The sequence below is a fragment of the Myxine glutinosa genome, chromosome 10 (genome assembly GCF_964187855.1).
Source record: "Myxine glutinosa chromosome 10, kmMyxGlut1.1, whole genome shotgun sequence".
NCBI lineage: Eukaryota > Metazoa > Chordata > Myxini > Myxiniformes > Myxinidae > Myxine > Myxine glutinosa.
The window spans coordinates 93,528,872-93,555,300 of NC_136270.1; the positions used below are offsets into that span (position 1 = coordinate 93,528,872).

The 26,429-nt window shown below is 44.0% G+C and overlaps 2 protein-coding genes across 2 annotated transcripts in view; both read right to left on the reverse strand.

Annotated features, from left to right (window-relative positions):
* The window catches only part of LOC137433957 (calcitonin gene-related peptide type 1 receptor), a 72,435-nt gene that overhangs the window by 31,065 nt on the left and 14,941 nt on the right, over positions 1-26,429 (reverse strand). The window contains exons 5-8 of the mRNA XM_068126476.2: positions 25,418-25,530; positions 25,080-25,171; positions 9,792-9,918; positions 1,786-1,939 (exon numbers count right to left, since the gene is read on the reverse strand). Coding sequence (XP_067982577.1) covers positions 1,786-1,939; positions 9,792-9,918; positions 25,080-25,171; positions 25,418-25,530 — 486 coding nt within the window. The remainder of the gene's footprint in view (positions 1-1,785; positions 1,940-9,791; positions 9,919-25,079; positions 25,172-25,417; positions 25,531-26,429) is intronic.
* On the reverse strand, positions 20,545-22,259 carry LOC137416109 (uncharacterized). Its single transcript, XM_078786200.1, has 2 exons — positions 21,735-22,259; positions 20,545-21,596 (listed from the first exon to the last, which is right to left on the reverse strand). Exons 1-2 carry the CDS (start codon positions 22,257-22,259, stop codon positions 20,748-20,750), a joined length of 1,374 nt encoding a protein of 457 aa, XP_078642326.1. The 3' UTR covers positions 20,545-20,747.

Below are 26,429 nucleotides of genomic sequence, written 5' to 3' on the forward strand. Positions count from 1 at the left end.
ATCTGATCGTCTAATATCTGCTAGTCTAATATCTGCCAGTCTAATGTCTGCTAGTCTAATATCTGATCGTCTAATATCTGATCGTCTAATATCTGCTAGTCTAATATCTGCTAGTCTAATATCTGCCAGTCTAATATCTGCCAGTCTAATATCTGCTAGTCTAATATCTGATCGTCTAATATCTGCTAGTCTAATATCTGCTAGTCTAATATCTGCTAGTCTAATATCTGCCAGTCTAATATCTGCTAGTCTAATATCTGCCAGTCTAATATCTGCTAGTATAATATCTGTTCGTCTAATATCTGCTAGTCTAATATCTGCCAGTCTAATATCTGCTAGTCTAATATCTGCTAGTCTAATATCTGCTAGTCTAATATCTGCCAGTCTAATATCTGCTAGTCTAATATCTGCTAGTCTAATATCTGCTAGTCTAATATCTGCTAGTCTAATATCTGTTCGTCTAATATCTGCTAGTCTAATATCTGCTAGTCTAATATCTGCTAGTCTAATATCTGCCAGTCTAATATCTGCCAGTCTAATATCTGCTCATCTAATATCTGCTAGTCTAATATCTGCTAGTATAATATCTGCTAGTCTAATATCTGCTAGTCTAATATCTGATAGTCTAATATCTGCTAGTCTAATATCTGCTAGTATAATATCTGCTAGTATAATATCTGATAGTCTAATATCTGATAGTCTAATATCTGCTAGTCTAATATCTGCTAGTCTAATATCTGCTAGTATAATATCTGCTAGTCTAATATCTGCTAGTCTAATATCTGCTAGTATAATATCTGCTAGTATAATATCTGATAGTCTAATATCTGATAGTCTAATATCTGCTAGTCTAATATCTGCTATTCTAATATCTGCTAGTCTAATATCTGCTAGTCTAATATCTGCCAGTCTAATATCTGCTTGTCTAATATCTGCTATTCTAATATCTGCTCGTCTAATATCTGATAATCTAAGGCAAACCAAACCGAAACTCTAACTTTTATGCACACTTTTATAAAGTTAACAAAGCAGGACATACCTAACTTGAGAGTTAATAGAACATGATACCGCATTGCAGTGTTGAAGTATGTACTTCAATTTTATTAAAATATAATCATTTTTACATTTGTTTAAAAATTATGGAGGTTTAGCGCTATTGAAACGGTGTTATACATCTCCCTTATACACCACTTTATTTAACATATCCAAGTCCTGCAAAACTGGAGGTTCTTGAAATTGAAAAGAAGGAAATTTGTGTTCTACAGTGTTCAAGTATATAATTCAATTTAAATAAAATAATGATTGTAAAAATCGTATAAATTAATTAATTCCGGAATTTACCCTCATTTACCAGTATCTATTACGCCACCCTAGCTAACATGCTATGTTATTTATTCATGCCTGTTGTTTGTGTCCTTTATGACATTCTTAAAAACAGTAAGTTTCCTGTTTGACTGCCAGGCCCAGCAAATAGAGTAAAAACATTATCCAACTCCTCTCTGTGCATGCATGATTGGGACGAATTTATAGACAACGTACTGCTAAACTACAGCTTTGTTTTCCTATTCATGTTCCGATTGGTGTTCAAAATATAACGTTCAATTTAAATTAGTTGTTCCTTGATCATAAACTGACGTTTGTGGACAGAAATGAACCATAGTGCCTAACCCCACTTTTTGCTTCGCACGCGCGGGCTTATAACCACAAAAATAAACCCCAAAATAAGAAAGTTTGGAGTAATACAAACACAATGTGCGGCGGTAAATAGGGAACATCGAGACTTACCCCAACCAAGGAGGTAGTACCAGAGGAGCTGTTGCTCTTCCGCAAAAACGGCAACAACAATGAGCGTGTGCAGGTGTATCCCCTCGCACAGCATCCAGAAATAGTTACTACCCCTAAGGTAGTGCAGTACAAACTGGAGGACTTTGCAGCCCACCTGGAGGTAAGGCGGGAGATTCGGGAAAAGCACGCAGCATCAGCAAAAGCCATTCCACATCGATCTCACTCGTTGCGAAAGAAAAATGCGAAGACCTTTAATAGTTTTGATGAGGTACATGTATGAAAAGCAACGAGTACTTTAGTTTTGTGTTGAGTGAAATTGACAAGACGGGCTAAATGAGATGGTGGTCATGGCCAAACTCCATTTTCCTTGTGTCTATGAAGTACGACACGACCACCATGCCTCATCAAGAAATCCTCTCTGGCCTTTCGTTACTGTGAGTCCTCGTACTGATTGATGTTAGGCATTGACTACTATCGATCTCAATATTTCCATAACATGCTGTGGCTTCAATATCACATTCCCATGAATTCCCTACAAGGCGTCGGTGTAGTCATTACTCATCGAGATGAAACAGCACACCAAAACAATGTACAGTATTCTCGTTGTAGTGTCACCAGCAATGTAGGACTCGAGTCCACTTTTTGGAGGACTCGCACTCGACTTTCAGGACTCGGACTCTGAATGCCAAGAACTAGACCTCAGCTCGAGTCCGGCAAAATTTAGTATACAGTAAAATTTTTAGGGTACGGTAGAAATATAAAGTGCACAGTAAAACTTTTAGGGTACGGTAGAAATAAAAAGGGTACAGTAAAACTTTTAGGGTACGGTAGAAATAAAAAGTGTACAGTAAAACTTTTAGGGTACGCTAGAAATAAAAATGGAACAGTAAAACCTTTAGGGTACGGTATAAATAAAAAGGGTACAGTAAAACTTTTAGGGTACAGTAGAAATAAAAAGGGTACAGTAAAACTTTTAGGGTACGGTAGAAAAAAAAAGGGCACAGTAAAACTTTTAGGGTACAGTAAAACTTTTAGGGTACGGTAGAAATAAAAAGGGCACAGTAAAACTTTTAGGGTACGGTAGAAATAAAAAGGGCACAGTAAAACTTTTAGGGTATGGTAGAAATAAAAAGGGTACAGTAAAACTTTTAGGGTACGGTAGAAATAAAAAGGGCACAGTAAAACTTTTAGGGTACGGTAGAAATAAAAATGGTACAGTAAAACTTTTAGGGTACAGTAGAAATAAAAAGGGTACAGTAAAACTTTTAGGCTACGGTAGACATAAAAAGGGTACAGTAAAACTTTTAGGGTACAGTAGAAATAAAAAGGGTACAGTAAAACTTTTAGGGTACGGTAGAAATAAAAAGGGCACAGTAAAACTTTTAGGGTACGCTAGAAATAAAAAGGGCACAGTAAAACTTTTAGGGTACGGTAGAAATAAAAAGGGCACAGTAAAACTTTTAGGGTACGGTAGAAATAAAAAGGGTACAGTAAAACTTTTAGGGTACAGTAGAAATAAAAAGGGTACAGTAAAACTTTTAGGCTACGGTAGACATAAAAAGGATACAGTAAAACTTTTAGGGTACGCTAGAAATAAAAATGGAACAGTAAAACTTTTAGGGTACGGTAGACATAAAAAGGGGACAGTAAAACTTTTAGGGTACAGTAGAAATAAAAAGGGTACAGTAAAACGTTTAGGGTACAGTCGAAATAAAAAGGGTACATTAAAACTTTTAGGGTACAGTAGAAATAAAAAGGGTACAGTAAAACTTTTAGGGTACGGTAGAAATAAAAAGTGCACAGTAAAACTTTTAGGGTATGGTAGAAATAAAAAGGGTACAGTAAAACTTTTAGGGTATAGTAGAAATAAAAAGGGTACAGTAAAACTTTTAGGGTATGGTAGAAATAAAAAGGGTACAGTAAAACTTTTAGGGTACGGTAGAAATAAAAAGGGTACAGTAAAACTTTTAGGGTATGGTAGAAATAAAAAGGGTACAGTAAAACTTTTAGGGTACAGTAGAAATAAAAAGGGTACAGTAAAACTTTTAGGGTACAGTAGAAATAAAAAGGGCACAGTAAAACTTTTAGGGTATAGTAGAAATAAAAAGGGTACAGTAAAACTTTTAGGGTACAGTAGAAATAAAAAGGGTACAGTAAAACTTTTAGGGTACAGTAGAAATAAAAAGGGTACAGTAAAACTTTTAGGGTACAGTAGAAATAAAAAGGGTACAGTAAAACTTTTAGGGTATGGTAGAAATAAAAAGGGTACAGTAAAACTTTTAGGGTATGGTAGAAATAAAAAGGGTACAGTAAAACTTTTAGGGTACAGTAAAACTTTTAATGATTAGCCGCACGTACCCACACATACAGTAAACAGCCCTCATTGCTTTTCTGCCAAAACGCTCACACCATTTGAAAGGGAAACTACAGACCGACGTTAATGTAAAGATGTGATTAGCGATAAAATGTCGGAATTATAAAATTTAGTATTTGTTTCATGCTTGAGTTTGGCGTTGTGAATGATTGGGGGAAAAAAAAAATTTCCAACGTCGAAATCTAATTTTCTAGACAAGATTTGTTTGCTATCAGAAACTTTGCAGTCTGAAACGAATGAGCAAATTACAACAAGAAGGCCATAATATGGAATAAAATCTTGATGCAAGTAAGAAGTTATACTGTCGGTCAGTTTTGATATTTAATTTTAGAAATGAACAGGATTATAACTAATTTATTGATATATGTGGGAAAATTACACACCCAGACCAGGAATCGAACCCACGTCCTCTGGTGAACTGTACCAGTGCTCTGGGTCAGGGTCACCCATATAGTTCAGATGGCTGGTACTGTTCACCAGAGGACCTGGGTTCGATTCCTGGTCTGCGTGTGTAATTTTCCTACATATGCCAATTCAATATTTAATTGTCTTAATTTACATAATACATAAACACAAATAAATTCGTTTTTTTGCCACTTTCAATATATGTGCAGCACAGGATGCAGACTTGGACTCGGAATGCCAAGTAGTTGGACTCTGACTCGGACAGCTTGGACTCGGACTAAGTGAACTCGATGCAACACTGAGTTTCACATGACTTTGCAAAGCTTTTATGACCACAACTTTGGACTGAATGGTATATTATTCCCCCCGTTGGACTTAGTCCAAAACGGGGGCTTATGGATTGCATCTCATCCCGTCTGTGCGTGTGTGTGTGCATCTACCACAACCATATCTCAGACATGTATCAGACAATCTCAGACATGATTTTGTTCATACTTGGAGAAACACAACACATGATGGAATGCTATGCACATCATTTTGTTTCACGATGCGATCAAAGATGGCTGACTGTCGGCCATTTTAATTGTAAAAAAACACCGATGTTTAACACGTTCTCAACCATTTCTCAGACATGTATTTAATGATCCTGTTAAAACCCGGCAAACAGATAATGAATGATGGTTTACATATGCGCGTCATTTTTTTTCGAGATCAGATCCAACATGTTCGACTGGTGGCCATTTTGTTACTTAAACGAGTACCCAATCATTTCTTGATCAGACATGGTCTGATTTTGTTCAAACTTCGCACAAGCATAGTACATGATGGCATACAGGTGCATCTCACCTTGTTTTGCGATCTGATCCAAGATAGCTGACTGGTGGCCATTTTAGTTGTGAAAAAACCCGGTATTGAACATGTCCTTAACCGATTTCTCGGAAATGCATTTACCGAACCTGTTCAAACTTACCACACATATAACGAATGACGGCTTACATATGCCCCTCATTTATTTTCGAGATCAGATCCAAAATGGCCGACTGGCGGCCATTTTGTTACTTAAACGTGTCCTAAACCTTTGCTCGACCATGCATGGACCGATTTTGTTCAAACTTGGCATGAAGACAACACATGAGAGTGTACATATGCAGAATATTTTGTTTTGTAATCCGACCAAAGATGGCCGACTGGCGGCCTTTAACTCCATACAGCAAAATTGCTAAAACCACAGGGGCTATGACATTTTATGTCTTTTTCTCCTTGTTCCGATGAAAACAAGTGTAATAAAACCTCCTGGGTGACAAGTTAATGTGCAAATGAAAAAGCAAACTGAAACTTAAATTAATTCTCTGCAATACGTGGGATTCTTATTAAAAGTGTTTATTGGCGCTGAGGAAGCGCCTTTAGCGATTGACTTCCAGCCAGTGTAACGCTAATTCCTGTCACAGGAATTCGGAGATCATATAAGTGGGCGTGGCAGTTCCTGATTGGTTTGTGTTGGGGAACGCCTTCTCGCTGCCGACGTGACGTAAATTCGCGCACGCGCACTGGTGAAGCTTACTCGATCTTACTCGATCCCATATTACATGTACTTTCATTGCATACAAATTATACTTCCTCCTAGAAATTCCAAGCCCGAACCTCAGCGCAATCCAAGAGGATTCACTTGTTTTCAAAGAAGATTCATCTTCATACTAAAATATGCAATTTGATGTCTGTTTGTCTGTCTGCCCGCAATACATTCGGTCATTACTTATCCAATCTCAACCAAACTTGTCAGGGGGGAATAATGGTCACACAATGGAGGTTGTAGCGACTTAACTTGCCACTCTCCTAAACTTGCCTTTATCTTGCCCCTCTCCCCTAAGGGCGCACTTACCGGATGGACGTAAAAATTGTTACAACCACAAACAATTCTGTCAAACGTACAATTACATTTTCAAACAGTCGCTACTAAACTGATAGAAGTTTGGAGGAAACTCGACATCCTTAAGACATTCTATACTTATCGCATCCCCCTCAGACCAACAGATCAGAGCTGTCTCGACGTGCTAGGCCTAGGTCTTTAGCTAACAAAGCTGCTTGCATGAATCTTCACACATGAATGATGAATCCCAATGCCTGTCTAATTTTTCTCGCCATCAGATTATATGTGGACAGTATAACATATTTACAACATATATTGGGGCCTCATGCGATTTCTCCCGGCAATGGTTTCAAGTGTGATGTGCGATATTTCCACCGACACCAAATTGTGACCTTTATTTGATGCATACCCATATTCCCGAAGGTTCGTTCGCATTTTGATACTGACCAGAGGGAAATTTGGAGAAAATGAGATGTACTTATACATGGGCGGTGTATCGACACACGTTTCTTTCACGGTGCTTCACGACACGTTACCCTTCCTCTCTTGATTCAGCCAATACTCCTTTGATAGGCCCAATGCTCTGGGTGGTGTTAATACCTTTGCCTCATCCCACCTCCCAAATGACATGAAGTACCTGTGGTAAAACCTTTTTTTTTGTACAATGTTGAATATTCTCCAAATGGTGACAATGACGTCTATGAGTTTTTCTGCCAACATAAACCCTCTGCCTTCCATTCATCCAATCTTCCTGTTCATTATCTGTGATGACTTCAACTGTCATCAAATAGGCTGCCCAGGGGATTGGGATTCAGCCAAATAACATACTATATTATTTTGCTCTTGTGGAAATTTCTGACCATCTGCTCGTAAAGTCATCCATCTTTCTGCCTGTCACAATGTGGCAATTATTTAGCAAGACTGGGGTGTGTTCTGCCTCATCCCACATTAATGGGTCAAGCTTGTCTTCACTATCCAGACGTTGATGGCACTTGCAGATTCTTTCACGATCTTCCACCTCATTCCCCTTGTGGAACACTTAATTCCCTCCCAAACGTCAGTATATTTTTCCCTTTGCCAAAGCCCTGGTACCAAGCTAGTCATATTATCATCCCAAAGCTTTGACCCAATCAAAAACTGCCTGGAACCTCAGGAGGACTAACCAATTGTGACCATCTTTAGACATTCCACCAATACCAGTCATGTCTAAAATCTGAGCTTTCCAATCTGTACCAATCATCGCACACCCGGTGGCACATGGTCAAGAGCTTCGTCCTCATCTCCTCTTTCCTTCACATATGTTGGTATCGTTGGGATGCAGCTAAAGACAAAAGCACAATGTGCCGAAGCTCTATCTTCACATCTAAAACCAACTTTCTAATCCCATCTCTCAATCTTTTGCCTCTTCTACAGGCTCCTCTCTGGACTGTGAGCTTTAACGCCTCTAAAGTGGTTCAGCTCTTGTCAAGGCTTGAACTCATCTGCAAAAGGACCTGAAGACATCAGCACATCATCCTTAAAATCTTGCTCCATGGAAGTGACCTCTCTACCTACAGTCTTCAACAAATCGTTCCCCTCACGTCATATAATCTCTACAAGAAAGGTTGTCTAAGACACACGAATCTGCAAGCTACAACACTGATTCACAGAGAGGAACAAGAATGACAAACTCATTCATAGACCAATTCCATACTGCACATCTTCAGCAAAGTTTTGGAATCTATCATTGCTGCAGATCTATACGCCTTTTTCAACAAAAGTTTTTTCTTCCACCCCTTATTCCCTTCCCTCCCCCATCCCAATCACCCCTCTCTCTGAGGGTATCTAACAAATAGCACACACACATGGCCTGTACACTCCCATATGAACACCAGGCCATAACGGGCGGGCAGGTTTTTCCGGGCCATAACCTTTTTGCCATTTGAGCTATTGTCAGCAAATTTTCACCAAAGCTTTATCTTACTATAATTCACCAAATGTCCGTCCGTCTATCCGTTCAAAGGTACCGCAAAAACAGCTAAACCGATCGCAACGATATTTTGGGTGGGTAATCCTAGGACCCCCCTGGAGTAAAATAGGCTATATTGTTTTTCCAATTTTTCAAAATCTCCAATTTTCCAGTTTTTCCAAACACGATGGAATAATATTTACCGATATTAACAGTGATGTGGCTTTTGTTGAAATTCTGCATACCAGGAGAGAGTAGATCGACTCCTGACAAACTCTTCCGATATAAACGTGCGGCTCCGAAGTAACACGGCAGCGTGTGCTAAGCGACTGAGAAACAGGTTTAGCGGCCGCTTCCGTGTTACAGATTCGGCGCGCACTCTTCACACATAAACGTGCGACTGAGAAAGACGTGTAGCGGCCACTTCCGTTTTGCAGAATTCAATCTTTTTTTCAAAATGGGCGGCATGTACTGTTTAGATTTTGATGATTTGCATGTGATATTATTCAATGGATGTTTATATGAATCGTTTAAAATTAAAAAAAGCCTTCAATTTCTGATATTTTGCCTTTTCGTTTGGGCTTCCCAATTGAAGCCCTGCCCGTAGGGCGGGTACCGTTGCTTGTTATGATAATATGGAGTGGGCATATTCATAATTTTGTCAAAACGTCAAAGGTCAGTGTCACCTAAAATCATCATTTTTCATCCAATTGACTTGAAATTTAAATTTACCATTTGAGTTTTGTCATCAAACTTTCAACAAAGCTTTATTATGAGAATATGGAGAAGGCAAATTAATAATTTGGTCAAAAGGTCAAAGGTCAGCATCACATAAAGTCGTCAATTTTCATCCGATTGACCTGAAATTTTAAGAATATGCATATTGGGTTACTGAATTGATTCACCAATCAAAAGCTAGAAGCCAATTGTTTTTTTTAGATCAAAAGGTCAAAGGTTGTATAAAATCACCAATTTTCAACTGATTGACCTGAAATTTCAAGAATTTACATATCTGGTCACAGAATTGGTTCACCAATCAAAAGCTGGATGCTGATTATTTTTTTTACATCTAAAGCTCAAAGTCAAGGCTGCATAGAATCATCAATTTTCATTTTGTATTTTTTGTTGAACTGTTTTTGTTATTTTGAGCGTACTGAAGAAGAAGAAGACGTCTGAATATAAATGGATGCGGACAGGCTTTACATTTTCAGATGCTTCCTCGTTAGTCTTGCTTTTACCCTTAAATATAACGTGGCCATTTATCACACGTCACAAAATGGCCACGGGTTGCTTCTCAATGCTTTACAGCAGCTACGACATATGTTAGCATTGATGTAAACTTGAGCAGATGGCCTGCAGACAACATCATACAGTATACTTACAATGCAGTGGGGGGCATGGAGAACACTCACCGGATTGGAGGAAACAAGGGCCTCGTTATGAGCAACAGCGATGAGCTCCACAATGGTGGCAATGGAGGTTAGCAGGAAGGAAGAGAAAAGGTTCTTGTGTAGTGTGATTCTCTGGCAGCTCAAGTTCCTGCAACCATGATGCAGAGTATCTCAATTTGTGTATGCCATGTAAAACAATTCTATCAGGTCACTGGACAATGACCGTGATGACGTGAAGCATTCATAATATTGCTTTCCATATGAGTCAATGAGTGTATTAAATATGTTGTCGAGTTTTAGGAGTCATAAGAACTGCCTGGGGTTTTGTGTTTTATTGTGTATTTGGTTCCTATACTGAGCGTTAATGATTGTGTTCATCATTCCTTCATTCTGCTGAACAACGCGTCATATTTATGTGAATGACTGTTGGTTTAAGCTTTGGCAATCACATGTGATCAATAAACATTGTTTTTACGTTTCCTCTCATTATGCAAGGTTATAAAATACGTTTATATTTACTGGAAGTTTCTTCTTTTTAATCTTCTTTTCTCTTGATTATTTTGCTTTTACTTAATTTCTCACTTTCTTTTTCTACTTTTATTTCTACCTTTGCTTCTTTCAAACTCTGTGAGTAAACGTTTTTGTAATTATAGCAACCTTTTGCATTTATGCTGTGCTCCACCTTTTGGAATTGGAAAAAAAAAGAGTTTATTTTGTGAAAGTTTGGAATTAAATGATGTTACGTGTTCCTCTACGATCTCCTGGTCTCGGTACACCTCCGAACCCTGAGAGGAGCCACGGCAGAAAAATATGTTACTCTGTGTTAGAAATTAATAGTGAAACCACACCAATGATTATAAATGAACAAATAATATATTGAAAATCACACAGGAATAACGGTACAACAAATGGCAATTAAGAGTGCACTCTATATACCATCAATAAAGTCAGAACTCACTGCACTCCCAGCGAGTGAGAAGGACACTCCTCAATGTCTCTATAACCTTTTCCAAGGCGAATGTGATTCGCTCCAGCGGTCGCTAGAATGATATCCAGTCGGAGCCCAAATCTCGCTCTCCAGTCGATATTCGAATCACGTACAGTTGACAATGGTGATCACCCCGCCGAGACTGTACAATGGCGCCCTTCAGAGGGGCACCTTCACCGCTCACTCAGCGAACCGCAACGTAATTGGAGACGAAGCGGTCGCACACACACATCCCCGACAAACGGTAGGATGTTGGTGTGAAGATGACGCGAGGCAAAACCTTTGTAGGTGTCCGAAGCGCGGGGTTCACAATGGCTGACGGCTCTTACTTGAGCCGATGCGACTGGGCGAGGATTCGTCGAAATCTCAGCGCCCCAAATCTGACTACGCAGATTTTCCACTCCAGCGATAATTCCTATCGCTGGATGTCCCTTCAAGGAACTCAAAATTCCCTCGCGACTGTCGGTAGACCAGCCTCGCTATTGAGCCTTGACGTCACGCGTCTTCTCCAACTTTGCTCGCCGCCTCTTCCTCTTCACCTCCTTTTCTTCTGGTTCGGTTTCCTGTATCATTTTAAGTTAACCTTTTTAACTTTAGATAGCTGTTCCTGAATAATAAACCTTTTGGAAATAATAATAAAACATAATATCAGAAACATGTCAAGTGGGTGAAAACCACAACAGCGGAAGTGACGAATCCGTAACAATGAGTACAGTTGTATTGCTCAAAAGGATGTTCATCAACAAGAGAAAAATGACCACAGTGTGGTCACCAGCTGTGACGTGTAGAATCATGAGGATATCCGTTGCAATATGCGCTACCAAATTTGACCAGTCATTAAATTATACGCATGCACAAGCGTCTTTTTGTCTTTCAGTTCTGGTCTTGTCCTTTGTTTTGCGACACAACATGCTTCATCAACTGATTACATATAATGTATTGACGTGAATGTTATTTCTGTTAATGTTAATGTTAATTTATCCGTGTTATTTATTAATGTTAATTCTGGGTGGCAGAGGGATAATTTGAAACGTGCTTGGTCGGTAAGGGAAGTCTGAGTGTATGCACATGCGCTATTCAATAATTACACCTAATTTGTGTCAAGTTCTGTGAAACGACATTGATATGAAAACATTCATGATGTCTTTGTTGCTAAATTTATTCTGGTTTCTTCAAACAAATTGCGATTTTAGTCCGCGATGTTCTTACCTCATACGAACGCACGTCCGAGTGTATGCGCATGCGCTACTCAATAATTACACCTAATTTGTGTCAAGTTCTGTGAAACGAGATTGATATGAAAACATTCATGATGTCTTTGTTGCTAAATTTATTCTGGTTTCTTCAAACAAATCGCGATTTTAGTCCGCGATGTTCTTACTTCATACCAACACATGTCCGAGTGTATGCGCATACGCTATTCAATAATTACACCTAATTTGTGTCAAGTTCTGTGAAACGACATTGATATGAAAACATTCATGATGTCTTTGTTGCTAAATTTATTCTGGTTTCTTCAAACAAATCGCGATTTTAGTCCGCGATGTTCTTACCTCATACCAACACATGTCCGAGTGTATGCGCATACGCTATTCAAAAAGGCACCCCAACAACAAGAACAACAACGCGGTCCTCTCATAGAGCTGCTCGTCGCAGCTAAAAACAACATCTCTGTACGAGATTATTCTAAAGATAACCTGATGCAAATCCATGTCTTCATTGCAGATTTCTCCTGCTGTAGATTGGTCAATGGTATATATAGTGTAACGGATTTGGGAAACCGTGCACTGTGTGTGTAATTCATTGTAAATATACCCCCATTGTAAATAATGTAATGATTCCTGTAAATACCTCCATTTGTGTAAAGGTCAAAGGTCGTCCCTTTAGCTAGTCCATCGCATACATGTGGAAAATCATAGGCCCTTCTAAATAGTTATCTCATTATTATATGTCAGTATAAGGCTCTGTTTTTCCACTAGTTCATTGCGTTGCATCAAATGAAATAAGATAGATCCCCTTTTCAAATTCCCCAAAGCCTCCAATTCCAACTGCATTTGCCTCCATTACGGCGTGGTCAACTCGGAGAAGAAGGGTGTGGCCCCACCTCATCATCGGGAGGAGGAGTGAGCCAGCCCCGAACAACCAACCAAGAATGAGGGGTTTGGCCTGAGAGGGCGGAGAGAGAACGATCGAGGAGGTTCGCGAAAGTTCCATGGGCGTGGTTATATAACCCGTCGCGCGGAGCCCCCACCTCAGTCCAGTTGAGGAGGAGCTGAGAGTCCAGTTGAGGAGGAGCTGAGAGTCCAGTTGAGGAGGAGCTGAGAGTTCAGTTGAGGAGGAGTTGAGGAGAAGCTGAGAGAGGTTTTTGAGGGAGGTGCGCTGGACCAGAGGCAGATTCTGTGGAGTATTAAGGGAACGTCGGAGACGCAGGAGGCGGAGGACGAGTGAGAAAGCTGCCGGTGTGAAACCGAATACGTGGAGCTGCCGGCTCCTTGCTGCCAGCCCGGAGCGGAGCTGTGTGCCGGGTTTCGCCTCGACCCCAAAAGCGTGGACCGAAGCACGAGCTTGGAGCCGGACCTCGACGCCTACCATCTGCCTGGACCCTCCTCTGCCGTCCCATACCATCCCTGCCATTCCATCCTTTTGTGTATGTGAGTTTGTTTTGTGTGTCTTGTCCCTGGGTATAAGTTAAGCTTGTTATAAGGATTGCACTGTGTCTTCTTCTTCTTCTGTAAGTTACTTTCGTTTCTTTCCTTCTCCCTTGGTTTCTTTGGTTTTGTACATAATTAGTAATAAATACCTGTGTTCTTTCTTTACCCCTTTTGCTTCTTCACATTCAGTCGCTTTAGAGATTTCCCCATTGAGTTCCTGTGGTGCGATTTCAGCCAACGTTTAGAATCGGGTTAGTCCTTGTTGAACGGCTCGGATTCCGCAGCTCGCTTCGCTCGGCGTAATCCATAATTACACTGCGGTCCGAGCGGGGGTATCTCCTTGCGTACCGGAAGGCGCTGGTACTTTGGTCATAGGACGGATAGGCCTAATACCCGACCCAGCGCTGACTGGGCGTGACGTCATACCCTCAGGATCGGCGACGGCCAGTATAAAGGACAAGGGGTTAACCCCCCTTGGCAAGGGGAGCGCCGTCATCCCAGATCCATAACAATTGGTGTCAGGAGTGGGATTCAGACCCGAAGTGCGCTTAACGCACTCAAAATTACGAGTGGCCAAAATTTTATTTAATATTCTAAATTAAATCGTGCCATGGATAATCAAGGCGACCGGATGCCGGTAGGGGAGCTAGAAGAGGGGGTAGAGTCGACCCAGGACCCCGGGGAGGCAGTGGGAGTAATGGAGGAGGAGCGCAATACGCATTGGGTTGCAGAGAGTTCAGGCGCACAAAATGGCGGCGGCTCGCACGTGGCCGCGGTAGCCACGCCCGCTGCACAAATAGGGGGAATTGATGTGCGGGACCTCATGGCACAGATTAATGCAGCCATACTAATGGGGAATGTAGGATTGGAAAACCGAATGGGGGAGCGATTGGGAAGCCAAATCGGGGAGTTGAGAAATGATATGGGAAGCCAAATCGGGGAGTTGAGGAATGACATGGGAAATCAAATCGGGGGGCTAGAAGCCAAATTTGAGGGTTTAGACAACAAATTTGAGGGGTTAGACAACAGGTTGGAAGGGCTAGAAGGTAAATTGGGGGGCCAACTGAAGGAGGTGGGTAATCAAATTGGGGAAATGAAGGAGGGGTTAACGGGGTTGGAAAATAGAATGGCTGCCCAGGAGAACCAGATGGAAGGGGTGAAGAATGGGTTAGGGGGGTTAGAAAACACCATGGAAGGCAAATTGAGGGAAATAGGGGAGCAATCCGCCCGGGAAATTAAACAGATGGGGAACCAGATAGAGGAGGTGAAAATCGGGTTGGAAGGTAAATTGGATGCCCAAAGGAATGATTTGGAACAGATGAGGGCGGCATCTACCAAAGAGATGGGAGAGATGGGGGAGGAGATAAGGCGAGGTGTGGGCGAAGAGGTCGCGGGGGTACGTGAGGAGGTAAAGCGGGGTGAGGAGCGTATGGAGAAAGAGGTGAGAAATGGGACGGCAAAGTTACAAGGTGGCATAGAGGAGTTGACGCAGGGGGTGGGGCAGCTGACAGTGGGACAAAGGGAGTTGAAGGAACAGGTAAAAAAGAATACGGCCGTGATCGAGGGGTTGAAGGCGACCCAGAAGGAAATAAAGAAGGACGTAGTATTCATAAAGAAGGAGTGTCAGACGGTACATGAGGGACTGACAAAGAGGTTGGACGAGGTGACAGAGGCAATGGAGACAAAAGAACGGGAAATAAGGACGCACATAGAAACGACCAAGGTGGCATTAGAGGAAGAAATTGAGGGGGCGCACCGGGAAATAAAAGAGGTGAAACAAAAATTAGAGGAAGTGGAAGAGGGGTTAAGTGAAATTAAGAAGAGATGGAGGGAAACTAAGAGAGAGATAAAGGAGGAAGTGATGGATTATGTACAAGGTCTGTGCTCAAATCGTGATGATGTGCTTACTGACCAAATAAAGAGTTTGCAGGTGGCGGAGGAGGAGCGAAGACGAGGTGCCGAGGTGAGTGGCGATATAATCGGAAATGTATATGGTGTGAGGGGAGATTCAGTGAGCTTGGGTGTTGGTTTAGACCCGGGCGTTCGTGAGAGGCCGCTGGTGAGGTGTGCGACAGGTGCAGAGTGTGTGGAAGGAGGAGGTGTGCAAGGAGGTCCGACTTTGGGGAATGCGGAAGGTATTTGTGAGCCAGCATGTGCGGCAGTGATCGGGTGTGTGCAAGAATGCACCCCCATGAGTGGTACGGAGTATGTACCGGGAGAGAGTGCGACAGGTGCGCGAGAAAGGTGTGGAACGGAGGTGTGTGTGTGAGGAAAGAGTGTGCGCCGAGGAGTGAGTGTGCTGTCGAGAGAGAGAGTGAACACACGACAGAGTGTGGTGGTGAGAGTGACACGGAGTACGAGTGGGTTGTGGCAGGTAAGAAGGAATGCACACCTGGAATGGTTGAGCGCGTGTGGGAATGTACACCTGAGTTGGTAGTGGCACGGGTGCGAGAGGGCACATTGAAGCGCGTGATGGGGTGTGCAGAAGAATGCACACCCATGGTTGTCACAGAGGATGTGACCGAGGAGTGGGCGTGAAGAGGTGTGTTGATGAGGTGTGCGAATGATGAGTGTGTGCCAAGGTGTGCGGTGGTCAGGTGTGTGACGAAGTCTGTGAGCGTAATGAGTGTACCTGGGTGGTGTGTAAGAGAAGGTGCAATGACGGAGTGTATGGAGACACCTGGATGTGTGAATAAGGAACGGAACGCGTGGTGTGAGCATGCAAGTGAAGCATCGACATTAAATGGAGCAGCGGTTAGTCCGACTTTTAGCCGACGCGAGCCTTCAGTTCGTGCCAGGCTTTGGGTGTTGCGGGAACCAGCGGGGATCGTAATCACGGCGGTTTCAAAGGAACCGCCATGCACAATCCGCGCCGGGCCTCGCTCTGCACCGTCGCGTCCGTGCTCCGCTAAGCGGAGCAGGCGGCCCGGTTCGAGGGCAGGTAGGAAGGGTCGGCATGGCGACCCCTTGTGGTTGCGGCGTTCCGGCCGGGCGAGATTGGGCCATCGAGCGGGAGACCGAAAGGTTCCGCACCGAGGTGGACCTTGGAATCTCGGCCCGAGTAAACCTCCCCTGAACCGAGTGCCGGACGGATCCAACTGCACGAAACGAACCACCGGCATTCGTTGCTCGGCTTTGCGAAGCCGAGCTTTGAAAATGTAACGACGCACCAAGGCTCAAGTTAATGGACATTTGGTAGGGATAGGGAATTGGTGATTGGCAAAAATTGATGAGCAAAAATTTGATTGGCAGATGATTGGCAAATTTTGGATTGGCAAGAATTGGAAGTTGATGGGCAAAATTGATAATGGGAGATGCCCGAGGTGGTGGGATGGCAAATCCACCATCCCTCGCACCCCGGGGCACATGAGCACTAGTTATGGGGTTATGGCAGTGTAAACTCGCCGAGGGAGGGTTTGGATAATTGTATAGGGATCTAGAGGAATGACAATAGGTAACGGTAGAGGTAAATAGCGACATTGTACAGGTAGTCGGGGACATAGAGAGGTTAGAATGGTTGTTAATGACGAGGTATGTGCTTAGTTTAAAGGGAAGACGGGGAGCACCAAGTTAGAAGGGCACCAGGTAGATCAGATGATGCTGTGTGTACGAGCGTGGGAGAATTTGGGTGCCTGAGGCAATGGTTTGGAGAGTTAGAAGTGTATGGTGAAAAGTGCGATTGTGGGTTGTATTGAGCGTGGAAGTGTATGGAGCAGTGTATGAGGAATAATTGTGATTGTGCATGGTATTGAGTGAATGGTGAGCGTGGAAGTGTATGGAGCAGTGTATGAGGAATAATTGTGATTGTGCATGGTATTGAGTGAATGAAGAAGCCTGGGAGGAAGGAGGGTGCAGGTGGCACCAGGTGTGATTGCACAAGTGTGCAAATTCAGGTGAGAATGGTTTTCGGAATAAATGGTCTGGAAAACATGGGGTAGGGAATGGATGGTGTGGAGTGAGTGTGGTGGAAACTGTGGAGTGGAGTGGGTGGTGCGAAGGCAGTGGATGGGGAGGATGGACCCCATCACGAATACCCGGGGAGGGTAGTTTAAGAGTTAGGTAGAGGGTATAGGTAAATTGTGGTTGGATATTGGCATCTGTGGTGCGTGTGGAAGAATGGTGTTTGGATGGGTGCATTAGTGACGTGGAAATGGCTGGGCGTGTGGCCTGTTCGTGTGTGTAGTTGAATGGGCACTCCACCACTGTGAGGATGTCGGCCAGGTGAGGCCACAGGTGGGCTCTGGGAGCCAGTAGAGTTGTTCAGTGGGGCCCGAGGATCCGGAGGACGGACCCGGGTAGCCCAGTGCCAGAGGGGGCACCGAGGGGGTTAAGTGCCAGAGAGGGCCTTCCCCAGTTAGATAGGTTAGGTAAGGAGCAGGTAAGCTCGGAGGCAACTGCAGTGGTGGAGGTGTGCAGGTGGGTAGACCTGCTGGGAGAGCCACACGACTCAGCCCAGAAATTGTGCGAAGGCACAGGGAGTTGAATCGGGGGTGTGAGACCCCAAATTGATGGGCACCACAGTTTGGTCAATGGGAGTTTGGTTTTTAGAACCGCATAGAGTAAGATGGCCAATGGATTGGCAGGGAAAGACCCCGGGTAGTGTAAAGTGTGTTAAAGTCATTTAAAAGGTAGATAGATTGAAATCTCCTCGCACCATCTACATCCACTTACCTGAGGTGACAGAACTCCACACCGTGCCATGGGTTGTTGTTTTATTTCTGTGCAAATGTTTTGGATTGTGAGACGCATCATGACGTGGGTGTGACATTGTGCTTGATGTTCCATCTCTTCCTCCTTATGAGGAATTGATGAGGAATTTGGATGATGGCAAATTTGGTTAGAGGGATTGTGACGAATTTGGTATTAGGAGATATGGGGAAGACGTGACGGTAGCGACGGATTTGTAAATTGTTTGTAAATATGGGTAAGGGCAAGGGTGGAGTAGGTGAAAGGGGGTGGGGGGGTGACGTACGGTAGGGACGAGCTTTCTCACTTCACTCTCCGTGCACACCTCGTTCTGCATTGCCTTGGTTGATGTGTACCCTTGCGCCCTTGCCCTCGCTAACGCTGCCATCTCTGTCTTCCTTCTCCCAACCGAGGATCGTGCTCTCTGGGCACTGAGGGGAGTGTGTGGGAGGCCGTGTCTGTGTGCCCGAATCCCCGCAACTAGCTGCCTGCATCCACGCACCACCATATGGACCACATGTCTGTGGCCGAGCACCACTCATGGACCCCACGGGTTGTGGCATGGCCCCTCTGCTGGGACCGGCCAGGTTGGCCAGAGGAAGATCTTGCTTGCGGACCTCGGTGAGGTGGCATCAAGCCTACAGGTGAACCACCCATAGTTGGCCCTGTGGGCCATAAATAAAAGCAGTGGACACTGGACACGGTTGTGCTTTTTGTTTTATTTCCACCAAATAGGCCGCAAGCAAAGAACACGACAACAACAGGAAGAACAACGGCCAGCAGAGAGAGCAGAACGAGGAAGACCATCATCAGTGTGTTTTATTTATTTATTGTGTTTAATTATTGTGCAATGTCACACTGGATTGGTGTTTGACTGGTGGTGCTCTTTGATTGGTACTGCTGGTGCTCTTTATTGGTGCTGGTGCGTCGATGCAGTGCATGCTGTCTCCTCCCTCCCCACAGGATTTTCTTTGTGTGTCTCCCCAAAAACAATAACAGGTCCTGGGTTGCAGTGTAGATACAAATAATGTCTTGTAAATAAGGCTCCCCACCGTACATGTAGAGTTTGAAAACCATTCCGTAATTCGGTTATTCTGTGGATGTGAATCTGTTAGGTAGGGTGCAACGCAACAGGGGGACATATTTATTTGTGTTTTAAAACTGTCACACTCAGGGTCAGGTTAATTGTAGAGGGAATTACACCTACGTGCCACATTAAGTTAAAGTTTTATCGGCCCGGGACGTGCCTGGAGGAAGAAGGGGGCAGTGTAATGGATTTGGGAAACCGTGCACTGTGTGTGTAATTCATTGTAAATATACCCCCATTGTAAATAATGTAATGATTCCTGTAAATACCTCCATTTGTGTAAAGGTCAAAGGTCGTCCCTTTAGCTAGTCAATCGCATTCATGTAGAAAATCATAGGCCCTTCGAAATAGTTATCTCATTATTATATGTCAGTATAAGGCTCTGTCTTTCCACTAGTTCATTGCGTTGCATCAAATGAAATAAGATAGATCCCCTTTTCAAATTCCCCAAAGCCTCCAATTCCAACTGCATTATTGCCAACTGCATTTGCCTCCATTACGGCGTGGTCAACTCGGAGAAGAAGGGTGTGGCCCCACCTCATCATCGGGAGGAGGAGTGAGCCAGCCCCGAACAACCAACCAAGAATGAGGGGTTTGGCCTGAGAGGGCGGAGAGAGAACGATCGAGGAGGTTCGCGAAAGTTCCATGGGCGTGGTTATATAACCCGTCGCGCGGAGCCCCCACCTCAGTCCAGTTGAGGAGGAGCTGAGAGTCCAGTTGAGGAGGAGCTGAGAGTCCAGTTGAGCAGGAGCTGAGAGTTCAGTTGAGGAGGAGCTGAGGAGAAGCTGAGAGAGGTTTTTGAGGGAGGTGCGCTGGACCAGAGGCAGATTCTGTGGAGTATTAAGGGAACGTCGGAGACGCAGGAGGCGGAGGACGAGTGAGAAAGCTGCCGGTGTGAAACCGAATACGTGGAGCTGCCGGCTCCTCGCTGCCAGCCCGGAGCGGAGCTGTGTGCCGGGTTTCGCCTCTACCCCAAAAGCGTGGACCGAAGCGTGAGCTTGGAGCCGGACCTCGACGCCTACCATCTGCCTGGACCCTCCTCTGCCGTCCCATGCCATCCCTGTAGTCTAGTAGGAAGACTAGGTCCCCCTGCACCCCTCGGAGATATACTTCTAATCAGTGTTTCTAGATTGGAAAAAATGTGTAGAAAATGACTAGCTATGGCCCCAAGCTGAAAAAATGTCCCACATACCATTTTTATGCAAATTACTGCTGCCATTATCAAAAAAACGATTTTTGACATATCTCAGCCAATATTGCAGATAATTGAAAAATGAAGGTGTCTAGACCCATGTTTTGAAGGGCATAGATCATGATAGAACTATTCATAACATGATTACATGTGTCTATGGTATACTAGTATGCTAATTAGTGCTTTATTTACAAAATAATCACAGTTTTACGAAATAATAGACTCATATTAAGGTCCGTCTACACAGACGTTAACACAAAGTTTTATTTTTCTAAATATTACAACTGTCAAAATAGTCCTAGCACTCAATGTGACCACTCTTCTCTTGCTTGTTTTAGATAAACATCATTAGCATTAGTGATTCTACACTGAGTCAGTCATCATCATTTTCATCGAAATCGTCAGAGTCAAACTCTTCTTCTCCTTCCTCTTCCTCCTCCTCTTCGTGCTCTCCTGTGTTCAGAAGATCCACCAGTGAGGTTGGTAGGATGGGACCACTGGACCACATTGGTTTCAACAGTCCTTCATCAGTCCTTATCCATCCTTGCTCCTCATAAGGTTTTGGCTTTTCGATGATAGGTTGATCGGCTCTTTTGTACAATGCTACGCGGTGGTTCACACGCTGGATGTGCGGCTTCAGGGCAGACTGGCATGGAGGAAGGCGAGCCAGATCAACCTTGGACTTGGATGTGAGGGTCTTGTCCTCTCCCACCATTTTTCGTAGCAGCTTGGCACGGACAATGTCCACTGATGACTCGCGACTCTGGCCGTACATCACACAGGTGAATTTTTCTAACTGCCTCTCCACCTCAGGGTTGGCATCCCAGTTGTCACCCAGTTCACCGAATGCCCTGTGAAACCTGGGATTCTTCTCCAGCTTTTTCAAGGGCCCGACTTTTCCCTTCCCTTTGAAGGCACTGGTGCAGTCTTCTCCGCTGAACACATAGTACCCCAGGAGAGTGGCACAGTAGTCCTCTCCCAGGGATTCTGCCAGCTCAGAGACGTTGACAAGTTGGCGATGCTTCCCTGACCCTGTATCCAGGTACACCGTCAGCTTGATGTTGTGGGCATGGTGGAGCAGGATCAGGAGGATGTCTGTGTCCGGTGTTCTGACTACAGCGTTCTTGTATCCGATGGTAGCAGCATGATGGAGGTACAGAACCACCCTGGTATCAGCCTCTTCCTGGTTGCTGTAGATCGTGGGGAGTTCACGTACCTCGACCTGAAACACAAAAAGGCACCGCATTTCAATCACCAGTCACTGCCAGTTTCAGATCTAGACAAACATCACAGGTAATCACCTTTTTTTCAGGAAAAATTACAAATTGAATCGCCATTCACGAAGGGCTTTCAATTTTACCTTGCCATTCGTTGAGGCAAGTTGGTGGGCCTTCCCCTCCACGATCAGCACAGCCATCTCTGTTCTCTCCAGCCTGGTAGCTGCCTCTTGTCCACTCCACACTTTCAGAAGAAGCTGGCACATCTGCTTTTTGTTGTCGTCATTTGCAAGGAACATTTTGAAGTCATATGGCTTCCTGGTTGCTGGTCCAGCCAGAATGATCTTCTCTGAGCTGCCCCGCCTCAGCCTTTCCTGCGCTTTGATTGACTCAGGATGGTAACTGTCAGTGGAGAACAGAAAGTGCTGCTTGGCCACCATCTGATCAAGCACCTGCAAGCATATCTCACCACATGTTGGGGGAAGGTTGGCAAGGGTATGCAGCAGCGCCATTCCATCCTGGATGAACAGGGCATCCTTGGGGTATTGCAGATCTTGTGGTGTGGTGTCCTCTAAAAGGTAGTGCAGAATGGAGGCTTTGTTGGTTTTGCAGAAGAACCCATCTGGTGTCCCAAGGCTAGGAGGCACTGGCATCAGGCAGTACTTCATGAGTTCTCCCAGGTCTAATGGCTCATCTTGACTCTGAGACTAATCTGAATTGCTAATAGCTAAAACATCTAAATTCTTCCACACTAACGTTAGCTATCTAGGCCAATGAAACATTGTGCTAAGTTACTGTAGCTAGCTCAGCTGTCGTGCCTCTTTCTGGTTCAATTCATATACAGAAGTCAACAGATATGTCTCATGTTTGGCATTAACAAAAGTTTAAGTTACACCGACATTAGGAACATACTGTACATAGATGAGGCTAGCTTTAACGTTAGCTAACATGGTGCTAGCTGGCTCAGCTGTTATTCTGCCTGTTTATGATTTCATGCAGAAACTGAAGTCAAGAGTGTGAGTAACATTATAGTTAGCATCTTACCTGGCTAGATTGGAGGATGAATACCAAGAACAACACACAGATGGAATGGAAGACTGAACTTTCAACTGAGGTATTCAATAACATCAACGTTACCAATTGATACGAGCGCGCGACATTACCAATTGATACGAGCGCGCGAGCGCGCATGTTACATGGATGGAAATGTAAAATGGCAGCTATAGCAGCACTAATTTGGATCTCTAGTCTGTCATTTCTGCACTGTGATTGGATAACATAAAAAAATATGTTTGGGAGTTAACAGCAGGAGTTGGTAGATTTTACGTGGGCTGGGTGAGAAACCTTTAAATAAGCAAGTGAAAATCTCTCGCAATACAAAGTCAATGGTGGGAAGAAAAGTTGAGTGGTACCAATGTTACTGCCAATGTCCCGCCCCTATGCAAGACTCAGGAGCATCTTGTTGACATTTAACCTTGAAAATACCTGGGTTTAGACCCCTTATGTACCATGTTAAGTTATCTGCAGTATTAACGTATCCTTATCATTTGTAAAACTGATTATTTTGTAATTACAGCATTAATATGCATACTAGTATACCATAGACACATGTAATCATGTTATGAATAGTTCTATCATGATCTATGCCCTTCAAAACATGGGTCTAGACACCTTCATTTTTCAATTATCTGCAATATTGGCTGAGATATGTCAAAAATCGTTTTTTTGATAATGGCAGCAGTAATTTGCATAAAAATGGTATGTGGGACATTTTTTCAGCTTGGGGCCATAGCTAGTCATTTTCTACACATTTTCTCCAATCTAGAAACACTGATTAGAAGTATATCTCCGGGGGGTGCAGGGGGACCTAGTCTTCCTACTAGACTACTGCCATTCCATCCTTTTGTGTATGTGAGTTTGTTTTGTGTGTCTTGTCCCTGGGTATAAGTTAAGCTTGTTATAAGGATTGCACTGTGTCTTCTTCTTCTTCTGTAAGTTACTTTCGTTTCTTTCCTTCTCCCTTGGTTTCTTTGGTTTTGTACATAATTAGTAATGGGGAGGGGGGAGGGTGAGGGCGAGGGGGGAGGGGGGGGAGAGGGGGAGGGGGAGGGGGAGGGGGAGAGGGGGAGGGGGAGGGGGAGGGGGAGGGTGAGGGCGAGGGGGGAGGGAGGGGGGGAAGGGGAGGGGGAGGGGGAGGGGGAGGGGAGGACGGAGGGGGGAGGGGGGAGGGGGAGGGAAGGGGAGGGCCAGTCAACAATGACGTTGCAGTTCTCATGGTCGGAGAGCAGCACAACAATCGCGACATCGTCCTGCATCTTAGCAACAGCATGAAGTGGATTTTGGAGACTCACCGATCCTGTGACGCCCTCCAGTACCGGCATTGCCGGGTGGGGGAGGGGAGACCCGCACATTCCCAACCCGTACATTCGCCCTCTCGACTCAAGCTCGTATTCGATTCGTATTCGAAATCGAAAGGGGAAAGGGGAAATCCTTCGTATTCGAATTCGTAAACACGAATTTAATTTTAAATTTAATTAATATCGCACAAAATCGACACAAAACACGATCGCATAAAGGTGAAAAACGCAATCGCTTTTCGCCCTGAATTACGTGCAAACGTGTGACGTGTGACAGGATGGAACAGCTCGCTCTGGCACCGGCTGAGATTAGCGGGTACTTCGCTGAAATGCGCTGAGGTAAATATGAATAAAAAATATGGATCTCGTCAAATATGGTCTCGGCCATGTTCGTCCCAGGCTCAATTTCCATGTCTATGCCAAATATCAAGCACGTGAGCCTCTCCGTTTCGGAGTCTATCGGTAACATTACACACACACACACACACACAAACTGTGTTTTATATATATAGATTACAGACTTTGACCTTTGACCTCTTGATCCCAAAATATAATCAGTTCATCTTTACATCATTATACGTAAGTGTACCAAATTTTGTCCGAATCCCATCACGTGTTCACAAGTTATCGCGGTAAAAGTATTTTTGACCTAACATGACCTCTGACCTTTGGCCTTTGACCTCGTGACCCCAAAATCTAATCAGTTCATCTTCACCTCATTATACATACCTGCACCAAGTTTGATAAGAGCCCTTTAGCCATTCTCAAGTTATTGCGGTAACGAAAACCTATCACGGATGGACGGACGGACGGACAACCTGAAAACATAATGCGTCCGGCCACTTCGTCGGCGAAGGCATTAAAAAAACAGCTTTGTTTTATGAATATGTTGAAAAATAACGAAACGTTGGTGCATCTTGGGCTATTTTTAGTCTCTCCTTTGTATCTAGTTGCAAGCTCCATGTAAATATCATACACGTGTTTGTCTGTGTCTCCATCATCTCCTTCCTCATATGTAAGTCGCAAGTACAAAAGCTCGCATAAGCCAAGCACTTTGTTTACCTGTAATTATTTGTCCATATTATCTATTCGTGTTTGTGTTGCATCTCGAATGCAAACGACAAAACTTACTTGAAGTAAAAAAATATGATGAGTGACAGAGTCAGGGATAAAATGGAGATGCTGTTTCCAGCTATTGCCAGATAGTACATATTCAGCGTCATCTGTTGTGAGAATATGGGAAAAGGAGGGGAAGAGGAGGGGGATGTGGATGTGATTGGACAAAATCAATCAAAACAAGTTTCGTTTGTCAAATACACTTCAAATACACTTCAACAGATCTTCGATGACTTGATCCAAAGTATCACAAATATTCCAAGGCACGTAGGCCTGTAGTCTGCCCTATGAGCAGCTAGTATTTGTCTGCGGCTCAATTACTATGCCATGGGCATAAGGTAGGCCTGCGGTACCTGTTGCCTCTGTGCTGTAAAGTTGTTGCAGGATGTGTAGTTGGACCAAGTGCGGTTGCTTTCAGGGTGTCTGAACCAATGTCCATCTTTGTTACAGATCTTGGTCACCTTTTCTACAACACCACAAGCATAGAGTTCAACAACAACAATAACACTCATAACCATTTCACCAGGTAAATCTACATCCAAAATGTGATACTTTAAAAACAGATTAGGATTTTAATGTAATTAAGTAAAACTCGAGCGATGGCCCCAAATATGTTTATAGAGAGGGGGAATCTTTCCCAATTGCGTCACATAAGCTTTGCAACTTTGATATGATTTCTTCAGCGAGTATTTCGAACAAGAACAATCGTAATAACATATACTTTGTCAGCGTAAGCTTTTGGGTCTCACTATCTGCCATGATCTTTCCTGGGAAAACCACATTTCCAAGCTGGCCTCCAAAGCCAGTCGCCGACTGGGCATCCTCCGTCGTGCGAAGTCCTTCCTTGGCACACCTGAGCTCCTCACCACGTACAAGGCTTTCATCCGCAGCTCAATGGAGTACTGCTCTCCCCTCTGGGCCGGGGCTTCTGCCTCACACCTAGCTCGGCTTCACGTTGTTGAAACCAAAGCTTTCAGAATCATTGGAATCTTCCACGATGAAGATGATTGTGAAGGCCTTTCACTTACTCACCGCAGGCAGGTTGGTGGTCTTTCTGTTTTCTACCGACTCCTCTCCGGCCTTGCTCCTCAAGCTCTATCCGTGCTCTGTCCCCCAAATATTCCTACAGGTCGCACAAGATCTGCCAGTAACCCTCTTTTGGTTAAACTGTCAAAATCTAGGCTCTCTGCTCACCTTCACTCCTTCATTCCTCTTTTCTCCCACCTCTGGAACAAACTCCCCCACTCCCTTCAATTCCTCTCCCTCCAGGTCTTTAAAACAGCTGTTCTCCACCATCTCTTATCTTCCCCCATCCAAAACCTTGATCTTTTCTACCCAAGTTAATTCACCCCAGATCCACTTTTT

What these genes read in the sequence shown, in the direction of transcription:
- LOC137416109 (XM_078786200.1), bottom strand. Translation starts at nt 22,259, where the DNA reads ATGAAGTACTGCCTGATGCCAGTGCCTCCTAGCCTTGGGACACCAGAT. An exon ending in TTGCCTCAACGAATGGCAAG is followed by an intron (nt 21,597 to 21,734) that starts GTAAAATTGAAA and finishes TTTGTGTTTCAG; the next exon opens with GTCGAGGTACGTGAACTCCC.